General features: G+C 39.0%; 1 protein-coding gene across 4 annotated transcripts; it reads right to left on the bottom strand.

The window, feature by feature from the left end:
• Nucleotides 1–619: 619 nt before the first annotated feature.
• On the bottom strand, nucleotides 620–20,068 carry LOC120534408 (zinc finger protein OZF-like). 4 transcript variants are annotated; one of them, XM_039761972.1, is made up of 4 exons: nucleotides 20,009–20,027; nucleotides 17,416–17,505; nucleotides 16,766–17,233; nucleotides 620–4,126 (listed from the first exon to the last, which is right to left on the bottom strand). In XM_039761972.1, exons 2-4 carry the CDS (start codon nucleotides 17,477–17,479, stop codon nucleotides 2,997–2,999), a joined length of 1,662 nt encoding a protein of 553 aa, XP_039617906.1. In that variant the 5' UTR covers nucleotides 17,480–17,505; nucleotides 20,009–20,027; the 3' UTR covers nucleotides 620–2,996. The 4 variants fall into 4 exon arrangements, with proteins under 4 accessions (XP_039617906.1, XP_039617905.1, XP_039617907.1 ...); XM_039761971.1 differs by lacking the exon at nucleotides 20,009–20,027 and adding an exon at nucleotides 19,896–19,999; XM_039761973.1 differs by lacking the exon at nucleotides 17,416–17,505 and having other exon boundaries at nucleotides 20,009–20,068.
• Between the last annotated feature and the right edge of the window lie 597 nt (nucleotides 20,069–20,665).

Here is a 20,665-nt window from a genome sequence, read left to right as displayed (position 1 = left end):
CAACATCAAAGTGATGAAGATTGTGTTTTTTTGACCCTGAAGGAATTGTGCGAGATGAGTTTGTATCCAGGAACACTACGACGATCCCTAAATATTATAAGAGCTTATTAGAGCGTTTAAGAAATGATGTTCTTAGAAAACGACATGAGATACGAGCAAATGGTTTCATTATCCATCATGACAACGCTCCGTGTCACACAAAGTTTCTGTAAAATAAAAAGCGGGAGTGGTCGCGCCTAGACTTTTACGTATACTCAGATATGGGATGGATATTTGAGGAGTATGATTATATTTTTATAATATGTAAATTATAGAACCATAAAGAACAAATCAAATGAATAATATATTGAACAATTATTATAAAAGTAAAGTTGAATAAATCGGACTCTGCAGCTGCATGAATAAAAAAAGTATCTCTTCCTGTTAGTGGAAATAGCACAAAAGTTGATAAAAGAATTAGGTACAAAATGTAGACTTCTATGCAAAATTTGGTTGACCTAAGTGAAAGCGTACTCAAGTTATTGTGTTTACACACACACAGACAGACAGACACAGAGACAGATATAATTCCAAAAATGGTATTTTCGGGCTCAGGGAGGTCTAAAACGTCAAGATTCATTAAAATCTCAAAATGGAATTTTTGGAGGATTACAATACTTTCCCTATATTTCACATACGACAAAGTAAAAACATTACAGTGTGTTCTCATCCACCTTATTCACCAGATCTCGCACCATACGACTTCTGACTCTTCCCCAAAGTCAAAATGACCACGAAAGATAAATGTTTCTAATCGAGTCAGGACATCGAGGCAACCATGACAGTGCAACTAACAGAAACGGACTTCCAGAACCGCCTCAGAAAGTCACAAGAACGATGGGATACGTGTGCTTGAAGAGAGGGGGAGTATTTTCTGTTCGTTTACTGTAATACTTTTTTTTTTAATTTAAACATTTACCATATTTTTTGATCACACCTCGCATTTTAGTTTTGAATGTATAAATGTGTTTGTATTATGATATTTGATTAATTTATTTTTATTTTATGCCTACAACATCCTTGCAATATCTTTGGTGCTGTTCAAAACATTTAATGCATTTATTATATGTTGTATTTTTGTGCTTTTCTTTGGTTAACTCTAGTGTAGCTTCTGAGAAAAATACAAATTCCGTTGTTATTAGTTCATCTACTGGAGCACATAGGGGCGGCAGCACAGATCATGAGCTGTGTTGTTGGGGGGGCTTGGGGACCCAGCTGCACGAGTTAGCTACCAAACAGTTGGCTGCCATCCTAGCTTGGCCTAAGGCACAAAATAACCTCAGCATCAGCACTGGGAAAATAGGATTTCTGACCATGACAGCACTTGTATCTTGTCATGAGGCATCTCTTTAATCTAGTGCTTCATTTCATACATTGTAGCATCCAGCAGTCTGAGGCACTTATCAGAATGGTCTGCAAGGTTACTGCAAGGGGACAGCACATGTGAGACAATCTGGGACCACCTGGTTGATAACAAACTCTCTAGAAGCATCCAGTCTATTCCACTGCTTCCTCAGGAATGCTGTCCAGGTGTTAGGCATACTGTGGTGCAAATCTTGCAGGACCAATGCAAAAGTCAGGAGGTCTGGCAGCATAAGGTGATAGAGAAGCACAGCCTGCATCTGGATGAGAGGAGCGGGATGGAGTAGCTGATGGACTGCATGAGGCAAAGCAGATGAGGAAGCAGGAGATGAGGGCCTTGCCAATTCACCTGCAGGAAAAGGAACCACAAAGAGACAGCCACAAGCTGGAAGGTGCATGACTGAAGAATGGAACTGTGCTTATCATGAGTGTTCATGTATTGGGGACAACACAAGCAGAGTGTTTAGTGGTATTATTTGTTGTTTTTGGTAGCATTCCCTTTTGCCCTTGACTGTGGAGAAGTTTGAATTTGTGCAGTAGGGTTTGGCAATCTGGCTGTTCTGTATTAAACATTAAATATGCCCGGCTGCCATTTCATGCCCTCATGTAGAGAAGCTGGTTGCAAACTTGGGGCATGGGCTCAAAAGTTCATTTGCTTACTTGAGCAGACGGGATTACCTTTAGTTCCGCTTGTGCTTTATGACTCCAAGGTCCACATTCACAGCCAGTCTCTCCACCTTAGGACATGCAATGGAGAGGGATGGAGTCCCGAGTAAATGTCTTGCATGTGAGAAACCACATTATTCAATTCTTTCTGTCTCTTGTTTGCCCCATGTCTCTCTCTCCAATGTTCACCATAGATGGTTACTGTTGGCAGATGCCTTTTTTGGCTTCTCAAAGTGTGAATTCTTAAGTGGCATTGAATACTGCTATCTGAGAATTGTTTGCAAAAGTGAGAATAGGGTTCATTTTTTGATGTGACTGTGCTTCTGCTCTGTCATATCAGGAGTGACCCTTGTCATTAGTTATGGCAATTTTTTTGCCACTAATCCTTTTAAAATATGCAAAGAGCTCTGCGTAATAATCTCATTGTGTCCTGTAATAACGTTCTTTAGCTCACATAGGGGAATGGTAGGAAATATATAGGAGTCTGTAAGTTGTGAGAATTAGTATGGACCCAATTTATTTTACCTATGGTTTATTCCAGACTGCTTTTCTTCATATTTTTCATTTCTCATAGTCTGAGACTAATTTCTTCACTCTTTGGTTGCACTTTATCATGAGTAATGAGAGAGGTCCACTCTTGTCCTGACATTTTTTTTCATTGCTCTTCATTCTTTCCTCTAAATTTGTTGTAAGGCTATCCCAAGCAATGCCTCTTTAAGTAACTCATATAGAGTGAAGGAAGTTCCTGTTAGTAAATACCATGAATCAAGGTACAACTGTGGCAATAATCGTCTACTATTTTAAGTTTTTCTTTCTGCTTTCTAAAAGGTAAGTAGACACTTTGAGACTTACACTTCAACTCTCTAGCTTTATCAAACCTTTCTTTTGGTTAATGGCAACAATGATTTAGTACAGAGGGATTAGTAGGCTTAACTATGAAATCTTGCATGTTTTTGAAGAGTGTATTTCTTTGAGAATCGTTTGCCACATTCAGAACAGGAATATGGCTTCTCACCAATGTGAGTTATCATGTGTCTCTGTAAATAGGTGCTGGTGGAGAATTGTTTGCCACATTCAGGACAGCAATAGGGTTTCTCACCAGAGTGAGTTCTTGTGTGTATTCGAAAATTGCTACTGGTAGAATATCGTTTGCCACATTCAGGACAGCAATATGGTTTCTCTCCAGAGTGAAATCTTACGTGTATCCGAAAACTGCTGTTGTCAGTGAATCGTTTGCCACATTCAGGACAGCAGTAGGGTTTCTCTCCCGAGTGAATTCTTGCATGTGCCTGAAGGTTACTAGCCCTAGAAAAGCGTTTTCCACATTCAGAGCAGCAATGTGGTTTCTCTCCAGTGTGAATTCTTGAGTGACTCAGAAGAATGCTACTGCGGGAGAATCGTTTGCCACATTCAGAACAGCAGTAGGGCTGCTCTCCAGAGTGGATTCTTGTGTGTCTCCGAAGGCTGCTGCTGAAGGTAAATTGTTTACCGCATTCAGAACAGCAATATGGCTTTCCCCCACTGTGAGTTCTTAGGTGTGCCTGAAGACTTTTATTTCCAGGAAATCTTTTGCCACATTCTGAGCAGCAATGCAGTTTCTGGTTAGTGTGAACTTTCAAGTGTCTCTTAAGGCTACCTTTGAAGGAGAACTGTTTGCCACATTCAGAGCAACAATGAGGTCTCTCTCCAGTGTGAACTCTTGTGTGCCTCTGAAGGGTGCTCATTTGTGAAAATTGCTTTCCACATGCAGAACAGCAATATGGCTTCTCGCCAGTGTGAGTTCTCATGTGCGTCCGAAGATTGCTAGTGTTGCAGAACCGTTTGCCACATTCAGCACAGGAATGAGGTTTCTGTTTCAAATGGCTCCACTGTGGATCTTTATTATTTGATTTCCTTTTAAACCTTTGTTTAGACTCTTGGCAGGTATTCAAAGACATCAGATTTGTATTTTGCACCTGTTGCTTCTTGATGTTTTCCTCATATGCTGGCTGTTGTGATCTGCTTTGAAGACAGACCTGTCCAAATGAGGATGAAGTGAAGTGATCACTGTCTTGTAACTCTGTACAAAAAATATAAATGTACACATTAAAAACAGATGATTAGAGAAAAAAATCATCATTTAGAAAATGTACCTTACTTTTCCAAGTTACATGGCATTGCCCAGGTGAAAAAGCAAAAACAAAACAAAAAAAAAAAAATTATATATTACCCAGCTTTACAAAACTCTAAATGGTTTATTGTAGTATGTAACAATTATTAGTATTGAAGTTTATTTAGCTGTAAAATATTCTTGTTTTTTCCTTCTGGTAGAAGTAGTGGCAAACATATCACTTTATCAATAAACATTAATCCTGAAAATTTGACATGGTACCAATAATTATGTTCATTAGTATCACACCCATCCATATCTGATTTACTTTCCTGCTCACTTGTTCTTTTTGACAGCAGGTTCAGACCCCTAGTCTTCCTATACACACACACTCAAGCCTCCTCTCCCTCACTGTGCTGTCCATCAAAATTATTAAAACCTGCAGCCTTCAAGCCAAAGTGTCCTGTGGAATTCAGTGCAGGCACATTAAGGCCTGGCTGTTTCTAATTTCTTTGTGGTTGCATACCTTTGCTCATCATTTGCTTCACTGGTAAAGTGCACATATGCATCCTCTGCTGTTCATTCTTAGTTTACAGATGTGTGATATGTTATTTTCTTTTTATCTGGGGTGCTCTTTTTTGAAAGTGGGCAGTACACTTTCAGAAAGTGTCATTTTGACAACCTTTTAATAAAGTGTTCAGTGTTATCAGATTAGTGTGCATGCTGCATTTTATCAAAAATAAATTCTCTAATGACTTGCTACTCCAGAGGTGGCTTGAGCAATGACAAAAATAGGGAAGGAAAAAAACTTGACTAAAAGAAAAGATAAATGTTAATGAGTGGGAATGGAAGCCAGATTTCATAGTTGACGAGCAAGTGTGCGGACCACCACATCACCATCACAACCTGTGCGGTGCCATTCCTCTGTTAGCAGATCACCCTGTTGTATTTCATGCAACTCACTCTGACAGTTGTCTTCTCTTTGCTGCCCCATAGGTTAAGTGGACAAGGCAAAAATTATATGCCAAAAACCTGATTTTAGATGAGAAGAATGTGTGTGTGAAATCTGGAGACTGCGCATAAGCAACAAACAAAACAGAAATTGTACCTTGTACAAATAGCATCTCCAGGCCTAAGAAGCTAAACTTGCTCTGCCAGCATTGAAAATACAATAGGAATAGAAAACGATGGACCAGAAGAAGGTATTTCAAAGGGAAGTAATGCATAAAAGCAAAGAAAAAGTGAGCACTGTAACACAGTGTTAAGAACAGTTATGATCAAAATAAATACAGTCACATGAAAAACAAAGTACAACCTCTTACAGTTCTATGGTTTTATGTATCAGGACATAAAAATAAAAAAAAAAACCAAGTGGTCCTTACCAGGTTCTAAAATTATTCAAATCTAACTTTAGCTATAAAACAACAACACACATCAGATTGCACCGTGTCATTATTTATTTAACACAAATGAAGCGAAAATGGAGAAGCCATGTGTGAAAAAACTAAGTACACCCCATGAATGAATAGCTTATAGAAGCACCTTTAGCACCAATAACTTGAAGCCATTGTTTTCTGTCTGACTCTGTCAGCCTCTCACATTGTTGTGGAAGAATTTTGGCCCACCTCTTCTTTATAACGTTACTTAATTCCATTTGTTTATGCCCAGCTCTCTTAAGGTCCCACCACAGCATTTCAATCAGGTGGAGGTCTGAACTGTGACTGGGCCATTGCAACTCCTTGAGATTCTTTTCTTTTTCAGCCAATCTGTTGTACATTTGCTGGTGTTACTTGGGATCATTGTCCTGTTACACGTCCCAATTTTGACTAAGCTTTAGCTGTTGGACAGATGGCTCACATTTGGCACCAGAATACTTTGCTATACAGAGGACTTTATGGCCGACTCAATGACTGCAAGGTGCTCAGGTACTGTGGCTACAAAATAAGTCTAAATCATCAGCCCTCCACCACCATGCTTGACAGCTGGTGTGAGGTGTTTGTGCCGATATGCTGGGTTTGGTTTTCACCAAATGTGCTGCTGTGTATTATGGCCAAACATCCCCACTTTGGCCATGCCTGTCCAAAGGACAATTTTTCAGAAGTCCTGTGACTTGTTCAGATGCAGCTTTGCAAACCTGAGCCATGATGCCATTTTCTTTTTAGAGAGAAGAGGCTTCCTCCTGGCAACCCATCCAAACAAGCCCTACTTGTTCAGTCTTTGTCTAATTGTACCGTCATGAACTTCAACATTTAATATGATGTCTGAGGCCCGTAGAGTCTGAGATGGAGCTCTTGGGTTTCTTGCAGTTTCTCTGAGCATCGCATGTTCCAAACTTGGGCTGAATTTACTGGGATGTCCATTCCTGAAAAGACTGGTCACTGTCTTGAATGTTTTCCACATGTGAATAATCATTCTCACTGTAGAATGATGGACTTCAAGTTGTTTGGAAATGGCCTTCTCTTCCCACATTGATGGGTAGCAACAATTTCCCCTCCTTGGCATTGTATTAACACACAGCTGAATGCTCCAGGGCAGCAAACTGCCAAAATGTTTGCTTTTATTGAGATGGTCACACTTGCTGATGATCAGTTAAATTGGGGGGCATTTGATTAGCAGCACCAGGATGCTACTTACCCTCTTAATTCCTATGGAAGTAGTAAAGGGTAAACTTGATTGTTCACACACTGCTTCTGTATTTTCATTTAGCTTTTATTAAATAATGACATTGTAAGAGCCAATCTTAGAAAGTAATGCTTTCAGTTAAATTTAATTCATATTAGTAGAAATCAAACAATAATTTTAAGCTTTTCTTAAACAAGAACATTTCTAATTTTTTGCTATTTCAATTTTCTCTTTTTTGTGTGAACTGTTTTCCTTTGAATTTTAACTAAAACTTTTAAAAATTGAGATATTTTGTCTATGGAATCATTTCAACGCGACAGGCTTTTGCTGAATCCCATTTACAAGTTGGAGCTGCAGAACTTTGGTAATTTTGGGTAAACGCAGCTACAGACACGGTTTAATATGTCATGTGGTGTTGTTCATGTGAGGTTGTATTTACCTAATTTTAAGAATCCAACAGTTTTTTATTATGTCCGGATATGTAGAACCTTAGAATTGAAAGAGGGTGTACTTTTTATTTCTAAATGACTGTATAATATATGAACAGGATAGAGTGCAAAGCTTATTAAATACACACACCACTGTGACGCACTAAACATTATTCATTTTCACAGCTGCTTATGTTATATTCTTTGGCACTAATTGTGTTTGTAGAATTTTACAGACCATTATTAAAGCACATTTACAAAGACAGAGAATATTGTCACTTTGACTCTATAGTAAGTCTCTTAACACATAAAAACAAAAATTCAAAATAGTGAAAGTATTCATACCTATGATCTATGGTATAACTGGATGCAAGGCTACATTTACCATGCATAGCAGTGATGTGCAGTCTCTCTTATTTTGTCAATAGACTGTAATTTTCTATTTTAAAGGTTTCATACTCACAACTTAGTCTGTATCATGTTCTGATTTTTCTGCATGCCATAATATAGCTTTAATGTTTGATAACTCTATTTCAAAAGCAAAGCTTAAAGAAAAATATGGAACACTAGCATCACTTCTCCATATACATTTTCCAAAGTTGTAAATGGAAAAGTACTTCAGTAATTGTCACATATATTACATTGTGCTGGAGGAACACCCCAGCTCTCTTAAAGTTTTACTTTAACAGTGTCAGTGTCCCAAATGAAGCAGCTAGCGGTGGAGCTTTAGAAGCATGTCCTCTATTATCAACAGTTATTTTCCAAGCCCTATCATAGTTTTCTAAACTGACCACACTGGTGAGTTGAAGGGACTAAAGGTAGGTCTGATAATGCCCATTCAAAATAACTTCTTCACAGTCTCCCCAGTTTCCAGACAAATACTTTTATATGTGCAGGAATCTCTAAAAATGTCAACTTTCCGACCTCCCCTCACAATTTCTTTCACTGATCTGCACATTACACTGTGCCCCCCAAATGAAAAGGCAACCCAATCACTCCCTGTACACTGTTCATCCCCTTCAAGAGGTCACCTACCAAAAATAAGTTAAAAAAATTCCCAATAAACACAGTAGCTCTGAATGGAGGGGATTGTCCTATGGATTAGAAATGTTACATGGAATGAAAATGAAAGCTAAAATAATGGCAGCAATGTTTCTTAAATATACTTGTTAATTACAGATGTGCGTGATTAGTTTAATTTCTTATGTCCTTACTAGTTACTGATAAACAGGATCCTTGGAGTCAGGATTGTGCTACACAAGATTATACTGGTCGTCTTGTCAGTACTTAACCTTGTGCTAAAGTAGCAACAGGACTGGGTCACATATCAAGAGGCTTTGGTTTAAATGCTTTCTAAGAGTGCTAAAGGCAAAAGCTAACAAAAGCTAGCAAAACCTAACAGTTAAAAAGGACAGAAGTCCTTCACTATAATCAATATATAATCAAACAGTTTTCTTCTTCTATCTGCTCCCGTTAGGGGTTGCCACAGTGGATCACCTTCTTCCATATCTTTCTGTCCTCTCCATCTTGCTCTGTCACACCCATCACCGGCATGTCCTCTCTCACCACATCCATAAACCTTCTCTTAGGCCTTCCTCTTTTCCTCTTCCCTGGCAGCTCTATCCTTAGCATCCTTCTCCCAATATACTCAGCATCTCTCCTCTGCAAATGTCCAAACCAACACAATCTCTCCAATCTGACTTTGTCTCCTAAACGTCCAACTTGAGCTGACCCTCTAATGTACTCATTTCTAATCCTATCCATCCTCGTCACACCCAATGTAAATTTTACCATCTTTAACTTTGCCACCTCCAGCTCCGTCTCCTGCTTTCTGGTCAGTACCACTGTCTCCAACCCATATAACATAGCTGGTCTCACTACCGTCCTGTAGACCTTCCCTTTCACTTTTGCTGATACCCGTCTGTCACAAATTACTCCTGACACTCTTCTCCACCCATTCCACCCTGCCTGTACTCTCTTTTTCACCTCTCTTCCATAACCCCCATTACTCTGTACTGTTGATCCCAAGTATTTAAACTCATCCACCTTCGCCAACTCTACTCCCTGCATCCTCACCATTCCACTAACCTCACTCATTCACACACATGTATTCTTATCTTAGGCTTATTCCTACTGACCTGCATTCCTCTCCTCTCTCTAGAGCATATCTCCACCTCTCCAGGCTCTCCTCGACCTGCTCCCTACTATATACTGCCTACTGCCCATCAATATGTAATCAAACAGTTTAAATCATATTTAATCAGTAAAGATCAACTCTCACAATCCCAATTTTTTCCTTCTAGAACAACAACAATCAATTATCATTTACTTCAAGCAACTGATACTCTCACATCATCACCCAAATGATTTTCAAAAATAGGTAGGTAGCAGGAAAATCCATACAGAAATATTTTTTAGCTACAACTTATGCAATCAACAAGTCCCATTGCAAGGTGGAAGAATGCAGCATAATTCAATGTTCTATATATTTGTCTGTTTCTTTTTTTATCTCCATGCTGCGTTGACATCGTGTACCAGAAGGCTGCACTGAATAAGATCCAGTTTTATTATCTCAATCAGGATCATGCTCTAACAACATAAAAGTTTGTTTTAACAATGTGTTTACACAGATTTCTGTAGAAACGGAACACACATGAAATGCACGTGTTTCAAATAACAATCTATTATTTCCACTGTAAAACTTCAGCAGTTCAGTCACTCCCAGATAATAAAACAAGGCATGAGCTGGGAGAATGCACGCTGCTTGTCTTAAATGGCACGTTTACAGGACAAAAGATGCTGATGGAGAGGTGCGAACAGATTTAAGGTGGGCCGGATTTACGAGTTTTCTCATAGGCTCTGGTAATTCTAGTGTTAAGCTGATTTATGCCCAGCTGGTATTACTCCAAAGTTATCCTTCTGACCTAGCAGTGCTGCTACATCCCAGAAAATGTCACTCATGTCCCTGCTAGAAGAGACACCTTTCAGAGACATAAATGCATTCCTATTAGCCATGAATCTTTTGTTGTCAGGCAATGTAAATGGCCAGTTTGGTTTACAGAATACACAGATGCTTGTATCCCCTGATCACTGAACTACTCCATAGCTTGTGTGGAGTCAATTTGCCTTGTAATAAGTGTAAATGTTTAATATTTCACTGTGCTCTGTACAAAAATATTTCATAAATCTACTTTTCTTTCTACTCGCATGTACAGCTAACACAAAGCCAGATTTAGCACACCATATAAGAACTGCTAGGCAAGCATTTTAAGACAAGACAAGTTAAGGACAACTGGGAAACGGGCAGTCAGACTGATGATCATTATGTGTGTCAAACTCAGCATGAAACTGTATCCTCTTTTGCCTTGTTTGGCATGATTCACCTAAGTGGGGGCCTGCACGTGAAGAAAGAGTATAAAGCCTCGGAACATTGCCCGGCACACCTTTGAAGCCAACGGACGGATGGATGATAACGTCATCTGATCCTAAAAATCCTTCCAACACTGCGATGAAAACAGACTCCCCAACTGGGTTCTTGTCATGGCTTCCTTCGTCTATTATGCAGCATAAGCCGTCACTAAAGAAAGCCAAGTTATTTCTCTTATGTGATTTCTTACTGCTGTATAACTAAGGGAAGGGTATGGCCTTTTTATATCATATCTGTATAGATTCAGGTTATGTAACACGCTGCAAATGTAAAAACTTATTCCAACCAGGGAGCTAGTGCCCCGTGCTGGATACATGCCTCACCTAGACCATATGAATCACATAATATCAGATAGCAGAAACAAACCATTCTACAATGGACATACTCTCTTCACCAGGTTTATAGTGTTAAGGCTCTTTATCTTATGTTCTGATAACTGTATCAAGTCAATGCCCACATAAAACAGAGGCATCATCCAGTGCAGCAGCCCCACAGGGCTCTTCAGATGCCACTGCCTGTCAACTTTAACCAGCACTACCTGTGGGAAATCAGACTGTGCATGTGACTCGCCTTTCTCTGCCCAACTGGTCCTTTGATCAGCCTGTCAATAGCCTATTCCTGGTTGTGCGTTGTGGTGTCTGCGTTTCCATCACCCCACCAATCTGCAGTGTCATTGTTGTCGGAGTCGAAACCTACACTATACAATTTAACAAGTCACAGGTTTTTGTTTTTAAGGAAACCCTGTATCTTTAAATCAGAAATTGTGTGTTATCCCTTGCTTTTGTCTTTTAGTTTGTACCATACAGACTGCTATTGCAGTAGAATTATTTTCCTATTACTCTGCACAACCACGTGAATTTTCAAAATGTTATTTAGACATTTCCTTTTTGCCTTGAATTCATCACTCTCACATATGAAGTCATGGGTTTAACTGCGCTGCTTCTGCACTTTTATATACAGCTGCTGTAACACCCGCATATTTGAGATCATTCTTCTTCTTCTTCAAATTCAAGGTCAATAGATTTACAGCAAACTTGCTGGCCACCAGAGTCATACTAGAAGTTTTGCCCTCCCTTTTCTAGAAGTCTTAGCAAAACAAACAACTTTCTTGGCTTTTCTCTTAGCAGAGCCCAAGAAATGCTTTCTCACAATGCGAGAATGACAACAGCAGCAAGCAATGCATAACAAAAAGAAAAAGCAAGCTCTGTGACATATTGAAAACAATAATAATAAAAAATATATACAATACATAAGCAGGCTATTTATAGAAGTGCAAAGCTTATTAAAGGAACACTCCACCCAAAAATGATGCGTTACATATCGGGTTATATCCGAACCAGAGGGGTTGGGAAGGTGTATAAGTAGGTAAGCCAGGGGTTGCTTAAATTAGGAAATGGGGACGCAAAGAGTTTAGGACAGGCCAGGTTTAGAACTGTACATGGAGGAACAATAAAAATAGAAATGCATAGTAATTTAAATTTTAACCCAATGTTTAAATGTAAAAGAAAAACAAGTAACACATTAAAAATAGCTTGCCTAAATGCTAGAAGTATCAAAAATAAAACAAGTGAGTTGGAGTTGTATATAGTAGCCTTGCCAGCAGCTCCGTGTATGACTTTATCTTTCTACCTTTTTCTCTATTTTTTTCTCTGTTTCACTGATCACTCCTAACACTTTCTTTTATGTGAACTTGTTCCCTGGACACTTTTTGTCTGTTATACCTGCATTTTTATCACTCTTTAATTTAATATTGTTTTTTTTTAATCAGTATGCTGCTGCTGCTGGAGTATGTGAATTTCCCCTTTGGATTAATAAAGTATCTATCTATCTATCCAGAGGAGCATAATTATGATATTACAGCAATAATGGAAACCTGGCTAAATAACAACGAAGGGGATGAGTGTAACATAGAGCAGGGGTCCTCAATCACGGTCCTGTAGGGCCGCAGTGGCTGCGAGTTTCCATTGCAGCCAGTGTCCTAATTAGAACTCAGTCCTTGCTGATAATGATAGTCAGTGTTTAACTCTATGGCTTGTTACGGTTTTCATTCATTAAAGACAAATTTGAGTTACTTTGTAGATCAGAGGTCCTCAATTACAGTCCTGGAAGTCCGCAGTGGCTGCAGGTTTTCACTTTAACCAATTTCTTAATTGGAATCCATTTATTTACTACTAAAGCAATACTTTTTTGGGCTTAATTTTAATTATCTTGCCTGTTACCATTCAGAACTCTTAATTGTCTATTTTAGATTTTAGCAGCTGCCTTGAAGTTTAAATTGCTGCCCGTTTTCTCAACCAGACATTAGTTAATAATGAGATGCAGATAACCATTAAACCAGCATCTCTCCAGCTAACGTGCTTACCATGAAGTATCTGTGATAAAAAAATATTTAGAAATGAATGAGAGGGGAATTGGAAGGACCATGAAGTTTAAATCTATTCTGGTCCACAAAACACTTTGATAATGTTCTCACAGAAGGACACTCTACATTGCAATTAACATTTCTTTTGGATGAATGAAAACATTAACAAGCTAAATAGTTCAATACCAAGTTTCATTTTCAGCATGGACTGTCTTCTAATTAGGAAACTGGTTGGAATAAAACCTGTAGCCACTGCAGTCCTCCAGGACAGTGATTGAGGACCCCTGACATAAAGCAGTGGTTCCCAAACTTGATCCTGGGGACCCTCTGTGGCTGCAGGTTTTTGTTCCAACCAGCTTCCGTTTTTCATTGGACTTTTAGCCTAATTAACAGAGTCATTATCTGCCAGTTTCTGTGTTTTGGAGTCAATGTAGAAATTACAAACTAAGTTTGGTATATTTTTATTAAAATGTAATAAGCAGTGATATGGGGAATATGCAGGGTTTTTTTAAGCCATTAGCAGTATTTTCAACCTAATTTTCATTTTGCTTTTCCAGGTGTTCAGGTTATTTAATTTGATTATTTATTAATTAGTGAGTCTGACACTGAAGTCATTGCTGCTTTCATCATCCTGGGTGCCTGCTATGCTGGTTGTTAATTGTCGCTATTAGGGTTAAGTGAAGGGAGCAAACTACACAGGAAAAGGGGAAAAATAATGGGAAAACAAAAAAAAAAAAAGTTAAGCATTTATAGCTTTAGAAAAACAAATTTCTGAATGTCTTATAAATGTAAAAAACCCTACTGTTGTGTTTGTCTGAATGCTGAATAAGAGGAAAAAAGACCAGCTAATTAAATGAGACCAGTTGTTATTGAATAATATCACCGATTGTGAAGCTGGTTGGAACAAAAACCTGCAGCCACAGGGGGTCCCCAGGACCGAGTTTGGAAACCCCTGACATAGGGGGATTTTTAGTAAGGAAAGACAATGATTTTTTTCAGTATTTTAGTCGTAAAAGAACAGTCGAGGAGGAGGTGAAGTGCACCAGGAATAGTAAAGGAGAATTAAAAAATACAGAGAAAGAAATAGCGGACGCTCTAAACTTGCAACTTTTTGAGGTCTTCACAAAGTGAGGAAGTGGATAACCTGCCAGCGGCAAATGGGACTACTAAGGAGGGTCTGAGCGATTTAAAAATGATAGACAGAAAAGTGATGCTCAGATTAAATAGGCTGAAATCAAACAAATCACCAGGACCAGATAATATTTATCCTCGTGTTCTTAAGGAGGCTAGTGAGTACAGATATAAACCCTTGACACGTATTTTTAGGAAGTCACTGCACACTGGAGAGATTCCGAAGGACTGGAAAATGGCAAATATCATCCCATTATATAAAAAGGGTGACAGGGCAGATCCAAGCAACTACAGGCTAGTAAGCTTAACATGCATCACAGGAAAATTAATGGAAGGAATTATTAAGGATAAGATTGAGCAACACATGGCAAGGACAGGAGTTTTACTGAACTGTAAACATGGATTCAGAAGAAGGAGGTCGTGATTTACTAACATGCTGGAATTCTATGAGGAGGCAACAAAAGGATACGATCAAAGTGGAGTAGACGATGTTATTTATCTGGACTTTCAGAAAGCATTTGATAAGGTGCCACATGAGTGGTTGGGCTTCAAACTAAAAGAAGTGGGAGTTCAGGATATTGTGTGTAGATAGTGCATGGAACCTCTTCAGAACTGGCTGACATTAAGAGTGGTGTTCCACCGGGGTCAGTGCTAGGGCCACTGCTATTTTAAATAAATATAAATGATTTAGATAGGAATATAAGTAACAAAAGCTGGTTAAGTTGGCACATGATGCCAAAATAGGTGGATTGGCAGATAATCTAGAATTTATTGAATCATTACAGAGGGACTTGGATAGCATGCAGGCTTGGACAGATTTGTGGCAAATGAAATTTAATGTCAGTAAAGTATTACATGTAGGAGGTAAAAATGTTTGGTTTGAATACACAATGGGAGGTCTGAAAATCAAAAGTACACCTTATGAGAAGGAGTCAGGAGTCGTAGTGGACTTGACTTGATCAACTTCCCGACAGTGTTCAGAAGCCACTAAAAAGGCTAACAGAATGTCAGGTTATATAGCGCCCTGATGTGTGGAGTTCAAGTCCAAGGAGGTTCTGCTCAAGCTTTATAACACACTGGTGAGGCCTCATCTGTGTGCAGTTTGGGTCTCCAGGCTACCAAAAGGACATAGCATTTTAAAATGAACATGGGGAGGGTACATTTCACACAAACATTAGGAAGATTTTCTTTACACAGAGAGCCACAGACACTTGGAATAAGCTACCAAGTAGTGTGGTAGACAATAAGCCTTTAGGGATTTTCAAATCTCGACTTGATGCTATTTTAGAAGAATTAGGTGGATAGGACTGGCAAGTGTACAGCTGACTGGCCTGTTCTCATGTAGATTGTTCTAATGTTACTTACCTCATGTAATTTATAGTGGTGGCCATGAAAAATATTTAATCTCATATTTTCAAGCAGAATGGAGAGAAAAGAATGATATGCTACTTGAGTCACACAAGCCACGTGTAACATTCCTTAGTTCTGTATTCAAAAAATGCAAAAGTCATGGTTTTCTGCAAAAATTTTGTTTAATAGATTCCTCCAGAAAAAAAAATCAGCTATCATCTTAAACAGGAAACCCAAGTGAGATTGGATTGACTTTTTGAATCGATGACCCAGCTGTCCCCATCATTTACTGGTCAAGAGTCCCGTCTTTGATTCAAAAAGTCAGTCCTATGTGGCTTTAATTTGACATATACAATGTTCACTGATTTTGTCTGGAAGTATCTAAAAATATATTATTTTGGATGGTTTTCATAGGAATATGAAGACATGAGAAACAAAATCCGTTGAGTTTCAAGGTGGGATCTCTTGTGTGGTGTGCTTCAGCCTGACTCGGCATCCTTGCCTCCCGCAGCCCTTTTGAGTTTTTATCTTTTATCTCCTGAGCAAGCTATTAGAACAGAGCATTACAAGCAAGCTAGGAACTCATTGTCTTAAAATCAACCCAACAATTTACAACTCAAAGTGTTGCCATTTCCTCCTTTACATCAAACTACTTCTATGCATTGTGACTGATGAAACCTGTGTGTTTTGTCTGTACACCTGAAATGGCACCAGGTAGGACAGGAGAGGAATAGGATGGACCACAAACTATGCCCAAGATTGCAGAAAGTCACTAGAAAAGATTTGGGTAGCCAGCTAGTTAAACCAGTAATGAGGATGCCAATGTGATGTAATGATAGAATGAACCAGGAATGAAACAAAATCAAAACACAATGTGGGTCAAAACTGGGACACCAAGCCTATCAATTGTCAGAGTCAAAATGCATACCAAAAATCAAAGTCAAAAACCAGAATCCTAGAAAACTTGCTTCATCACATTATGCGTGTACGTTCCAGCACTTCTCTCTGAACGATTTCACGCTATCTTCATTGTACCATTTCACTTGCTGTAACTCTTCTGCTGCCACTCTATTTTGACCCTTTTGCAAGGTGATTAAAAACATAATAAAGCTCATATTGCCCACAATGTATTTCCAATTGAGTATTTTACATTAAACCTTTAAATTCAGAACTTTTAAAACAATGTCTCACTTTACACCATAAATATGGGAATCAAAAAACAGTCAAATTTAACAAAAAGTACAAGACAACCTTTTAGGCTAGAAATATGTGCCACGTTTTAGACTTACTTCCTCCACAAGGGCTTGAAGGGCTTGGCTGATCTTCCAGTGTATTCCGTGATACTTTCCCTGCATCTGACATTAATAATTCAGATTTGACATTACCACGATGCTCCTGCAAGGAATAGTGCCTGTCCTGTACGGAGACTACTCCGGTCATTTCTCCATCTTGACAATTATACTTAAACACCGACTCTGAATTAAGGTCCTCTTCCTTGAGGTTGTCTGCAATTTCACATTTCTGTACATCAATACACACAGATGTCTGCTCCGGGTCTTCTGTAATGCCCACCGACTCCCTTTCACAGCCCTCCAATTTAATGCTCAGGCTCGGCTGACTGTAGAGGTCAGTTTGCCATTCACAGTCCTCTTCTTTAATGTTCATGATTCTCTTCTCCATTGTGTATATGTCAGCCCAGTATCTCCTCTGGCAGATATAGCTACAATTCCATGCTGATGGCAGCAGCTCCCATCTTTCTGGAAAAAAGAAGTTTCATTCAATCAGAAATGGAAAAAAAAACACACACACACAAAGACTTAAATGAATTGTGTCCTTGCTTTCACAACTCTGGTGTTAAGGATAAGGTCAAGTCAAATAGTTCACAGCATCTGCACCTTAACAAGTACACATTAACTCAACAGGTTTCATATTAAATTACCTAGTGTAACAATCTTAGGAAATGTAGTGATAATAAAGCAGCCTGAAATGAAGCCATCTGCCATTACTCTGCGCTGGCAGTATGCAGCACCTGGAAGAAAACATAATAGTTAAATGTCAGAGTGCAGTATTGTACATTACACTGATGTGCAAGTTCAAGGACAGATCCTAAAGGTGCACAATAATAGTAGTGTGGCCCAAATAGTGTCATACCTGGGGGTGAGAAGGTGGTTAAATGTTGTTTGTCAAAAGGCGGCAAAAGGGTGTATTGGTTATGGACTAAAGTGCAGAGGATATACAAATATTTTAGGGCAGTTGTGTGCTGGAGGAGAAAGTTGAAGATGCAACAGTACCACATTACAGGACCCAAACTGAATGAAGTGCCAGATCATTACCAGTAAACCTAAGACATATATATCAGAGGACATGAAATGAGAGTTAGAGTTTCTGAAACAAAATATACACAGACAATAACCAGATGCACATTTTGAACTCAGGGGGCTAGAATCATATAGCAGCAGTACTAACCACTGTGCCACTCAAGTATATTTTTATAAATTTCTTTTGAGTAAGCATAAAAGACAGTGGAACTGGGATTAGAAAGGTAAAAGGGGTGGGATCACATTCACTAACAGCGTATTCAGGGAAGATGTTTTATTCTGATAATGATAAGCCCTAAGCATGGGGTTTATTAGAGGACCCAGACAATACTGAGCCAATGCTTACAGACTGGATTAGCGCAGCTAGTGCCTTTTCTGCCATGATTATTTAATTTGAAACCTAATTTGCAACAAACGTGTGCATATGAGATCCATATGATATAGGAGTAGTGTCCCCCACCACAATGAATAAGTTGTGCAACACTTCTTTTCTTTACTTATTTGATTTGAGCAAGACTGGGTTCTACTTTTTGATTTTCTCCAAATGCTCTTTGAATTATGTTTATCTAGGTCATATATAATTAGCAAAGACGTCAGTTGCAATAAATAAACATGCTAAACAACGGTATCTGACACGATTCCGGTTTAAAAGATGCTATTAAAAATATACAGCTGAATTACGTAAAAAGATGAAACAGAGGTTTTTATAAATATCATGTAAAATATTTGAATAATGGTCAGAACATATATGGCAGAGGACACAAGTTACACCTGGGCTGACCATTGGCACTGGTGTCCATTTCAATGGCCATCTTGACTGAAAAGCATCAAACACCCTGATATCTTTCATTGCAAGTTAAAGGAAAAATATAAACATTTGGATGCAATCAGCTATATTTAAAAGTGACTTCTTAAATTGTGTCTTTCAGTTTAAAGGTAACACCGATTTATAACACTCAGTTTAGAGAAAAGCCAAGCAAAATGACACCTTTTATTGGCTAGCAAAGATACAATATGAGCTTTGAGGCAACTTTTCTTCAGGCAAGATCTTGCCTGAAGAAGGGGCCTGAGTTGCCCTCAAAGCTTGCATATTGCAACTCTTTTAGCTTCTTCAGGCAAGATGTCCTTCTTCAGGCAAGATCTTGCCTGAAGAAGGGGCCTGAGTTGCCTCGAAAACTTGCATATTGTAATCTTTTTAGTTAGCCAATAAAAGGTGTCATTTTGCTTGGCTTTTCTCTGCATTCATAATGGCTAACACGGTACAACACCCTAGTACTACTAACACTCAGTTTGCTATTCTAAAAGCTAGCTAACAATGAGATAAGTCGTTGTCTTTACTCAGTTTCTGATGATACCCCGAGCTAATATTAACTGCTGTACAGCTGTGTAAAAGGTTTTCCTGACAGCTCCAGCATCACTTATCCCCATTTCTTTAGGATGCTCTTCACGCCTGAACACTGCACGCAGATTGTGTTAGCCGAACACACTGGGGAACTGATACTTTACAACACTAGACACCACCCGGTATTTTGACTTATTAAAAATCCACACATCAGAAGCACCGGGAAACCTCGATTCGTGCGTCACAAACAGTTTTTTCCTGCTGATTAGAGTACGTATGAGGCGTGTCTAAGGGGCGGGTAAAACTACGATGAACGTTCATTCCAGCGAATCGAGTTATCGCTGTACCACGTTAATAAGAAGTTTATTCGCCCAATTACCTGAAGTCTGAAGTTGTCCAAGTTCAACCTCAGCCAATATTTTTACGGTTCTGCCTTAGATATGCGTCTACAAACTGTCATTACATATTTAAAACGTGAAAAGCATATTAGGAGAAACTTGATTTAAGTCAAAATGGATATAGAACTATACATGTTTATCACTTAGGCGGATTTAAATTCCGTCTTGAGTAGTCCTCAACGTTGAGAGTTAGGTGAAGACAGATGCCTCAAAATATTACGCCAAAACACCATCTTGTTTATTTCGCTGTAAAACGTAGTACCGGGTATCATCGCCTGCATTCACTCACGGCAGCCATTACAGAACTAAAAAAATAAGATTTTGTTTATATCTGTAAAATATACATTTTAAATGCCGTTACCTGCAAGATTGGTAATGCAAAATACACCTAATTACAAACAATTAATAAAAATGTAATAATGTATAAAAAATAATAAAAGAAGCGCTATGTCGAACCAAAATGCATCCCATTACCTCACAGCAGACATAACAGATAAAGCACGAGAAGGGTCTAGTTGCAGACTTCAGAAGCTCCTCTGAACAACCAATCGGATTTCAAGTTTATGTCACATGATTTACACAGGGCACACTCCGAGAAGCGTCTGGAGGCGGTCCGCAGCACCACACAACACGCCTACTGCAAGGCGCACCTACTCGATAGTCTTAATTATCGATCTCACAGCCATCCCTCAAAAAATCTGAGTGATGTGAAAGTTAGGATGTTTAATGAGGTGCTCCTTGAAATGGGCATGTGACGTAACATGACTGACGTGTAACATTATTGGTTGTGTGCAATTTGATTGGCTGAGCTCTGGCGGGGCTCCGCTTTAGAAGAGGCGTGTGCACCCAAACGCACGTGTCCTTCCCAGAGACTCTAGCTGGCAGGCACAATCATAGACATAGAATTACTAGACGCCGCATGACCAGCAGCATACTACGTCAACGTCGCCGCCATATTGTGAGTGGCACTGGTGTGGAGTGAAGTAATGGATAAAGATGCCTCACGCGTGTGCTGTTTGGGATTGTACAAACCGTTGTACGTTTCAAACCAGATCCAGGGGCATTACATTTCATAGGTAAGGCTGAACAATTATTTTGGTTATATCTGGCCATTAGAAAAGCCCGTTTTAT

This window comes from Polypterus senegalus, chromosome 8 (assembly GCF_016835505.1).
Source record: "Polypterus senegalus isolate Bchr_013 chromosome 8, ASM1683550v1, whole genome shotgun sequence".
Taxonomy (NCBI): domain Eukaryota; kingdom Metazoa; phylum Chordata; class Cladistia; order Polypteriformes; family Polypteridae; genus Polypterus; species Polypterus senegalus.
Note: the sequence above shows the minus strand (reverse complement) of the source record. Positions and strands in the feature narration are given on the sequence as shown.

Coding starts and splice junctions, on each gene's coding strand:
- LOC120534408 (XM_039761972.1), bottom strand. CDS start 17,479: ATGGCAGATGGCTTCATTTCAGGCTGCTTTATTATCACTACATTTCCT. Junction 17,234..17,415: donor TCCTAAGATTGTTACACTAG/GTAATTTAATAT, acceptor TCTTTTTTCCAG/AAAGATGGGAGCTGCTGCCA. Junction 4,127..16,765: donor TTCAAGCCCTTGTGGAGGAA/GTAAGTCTAAAA, acceptor TTTTTTGTACAG/AGTTACAAGACAGTGATCAC.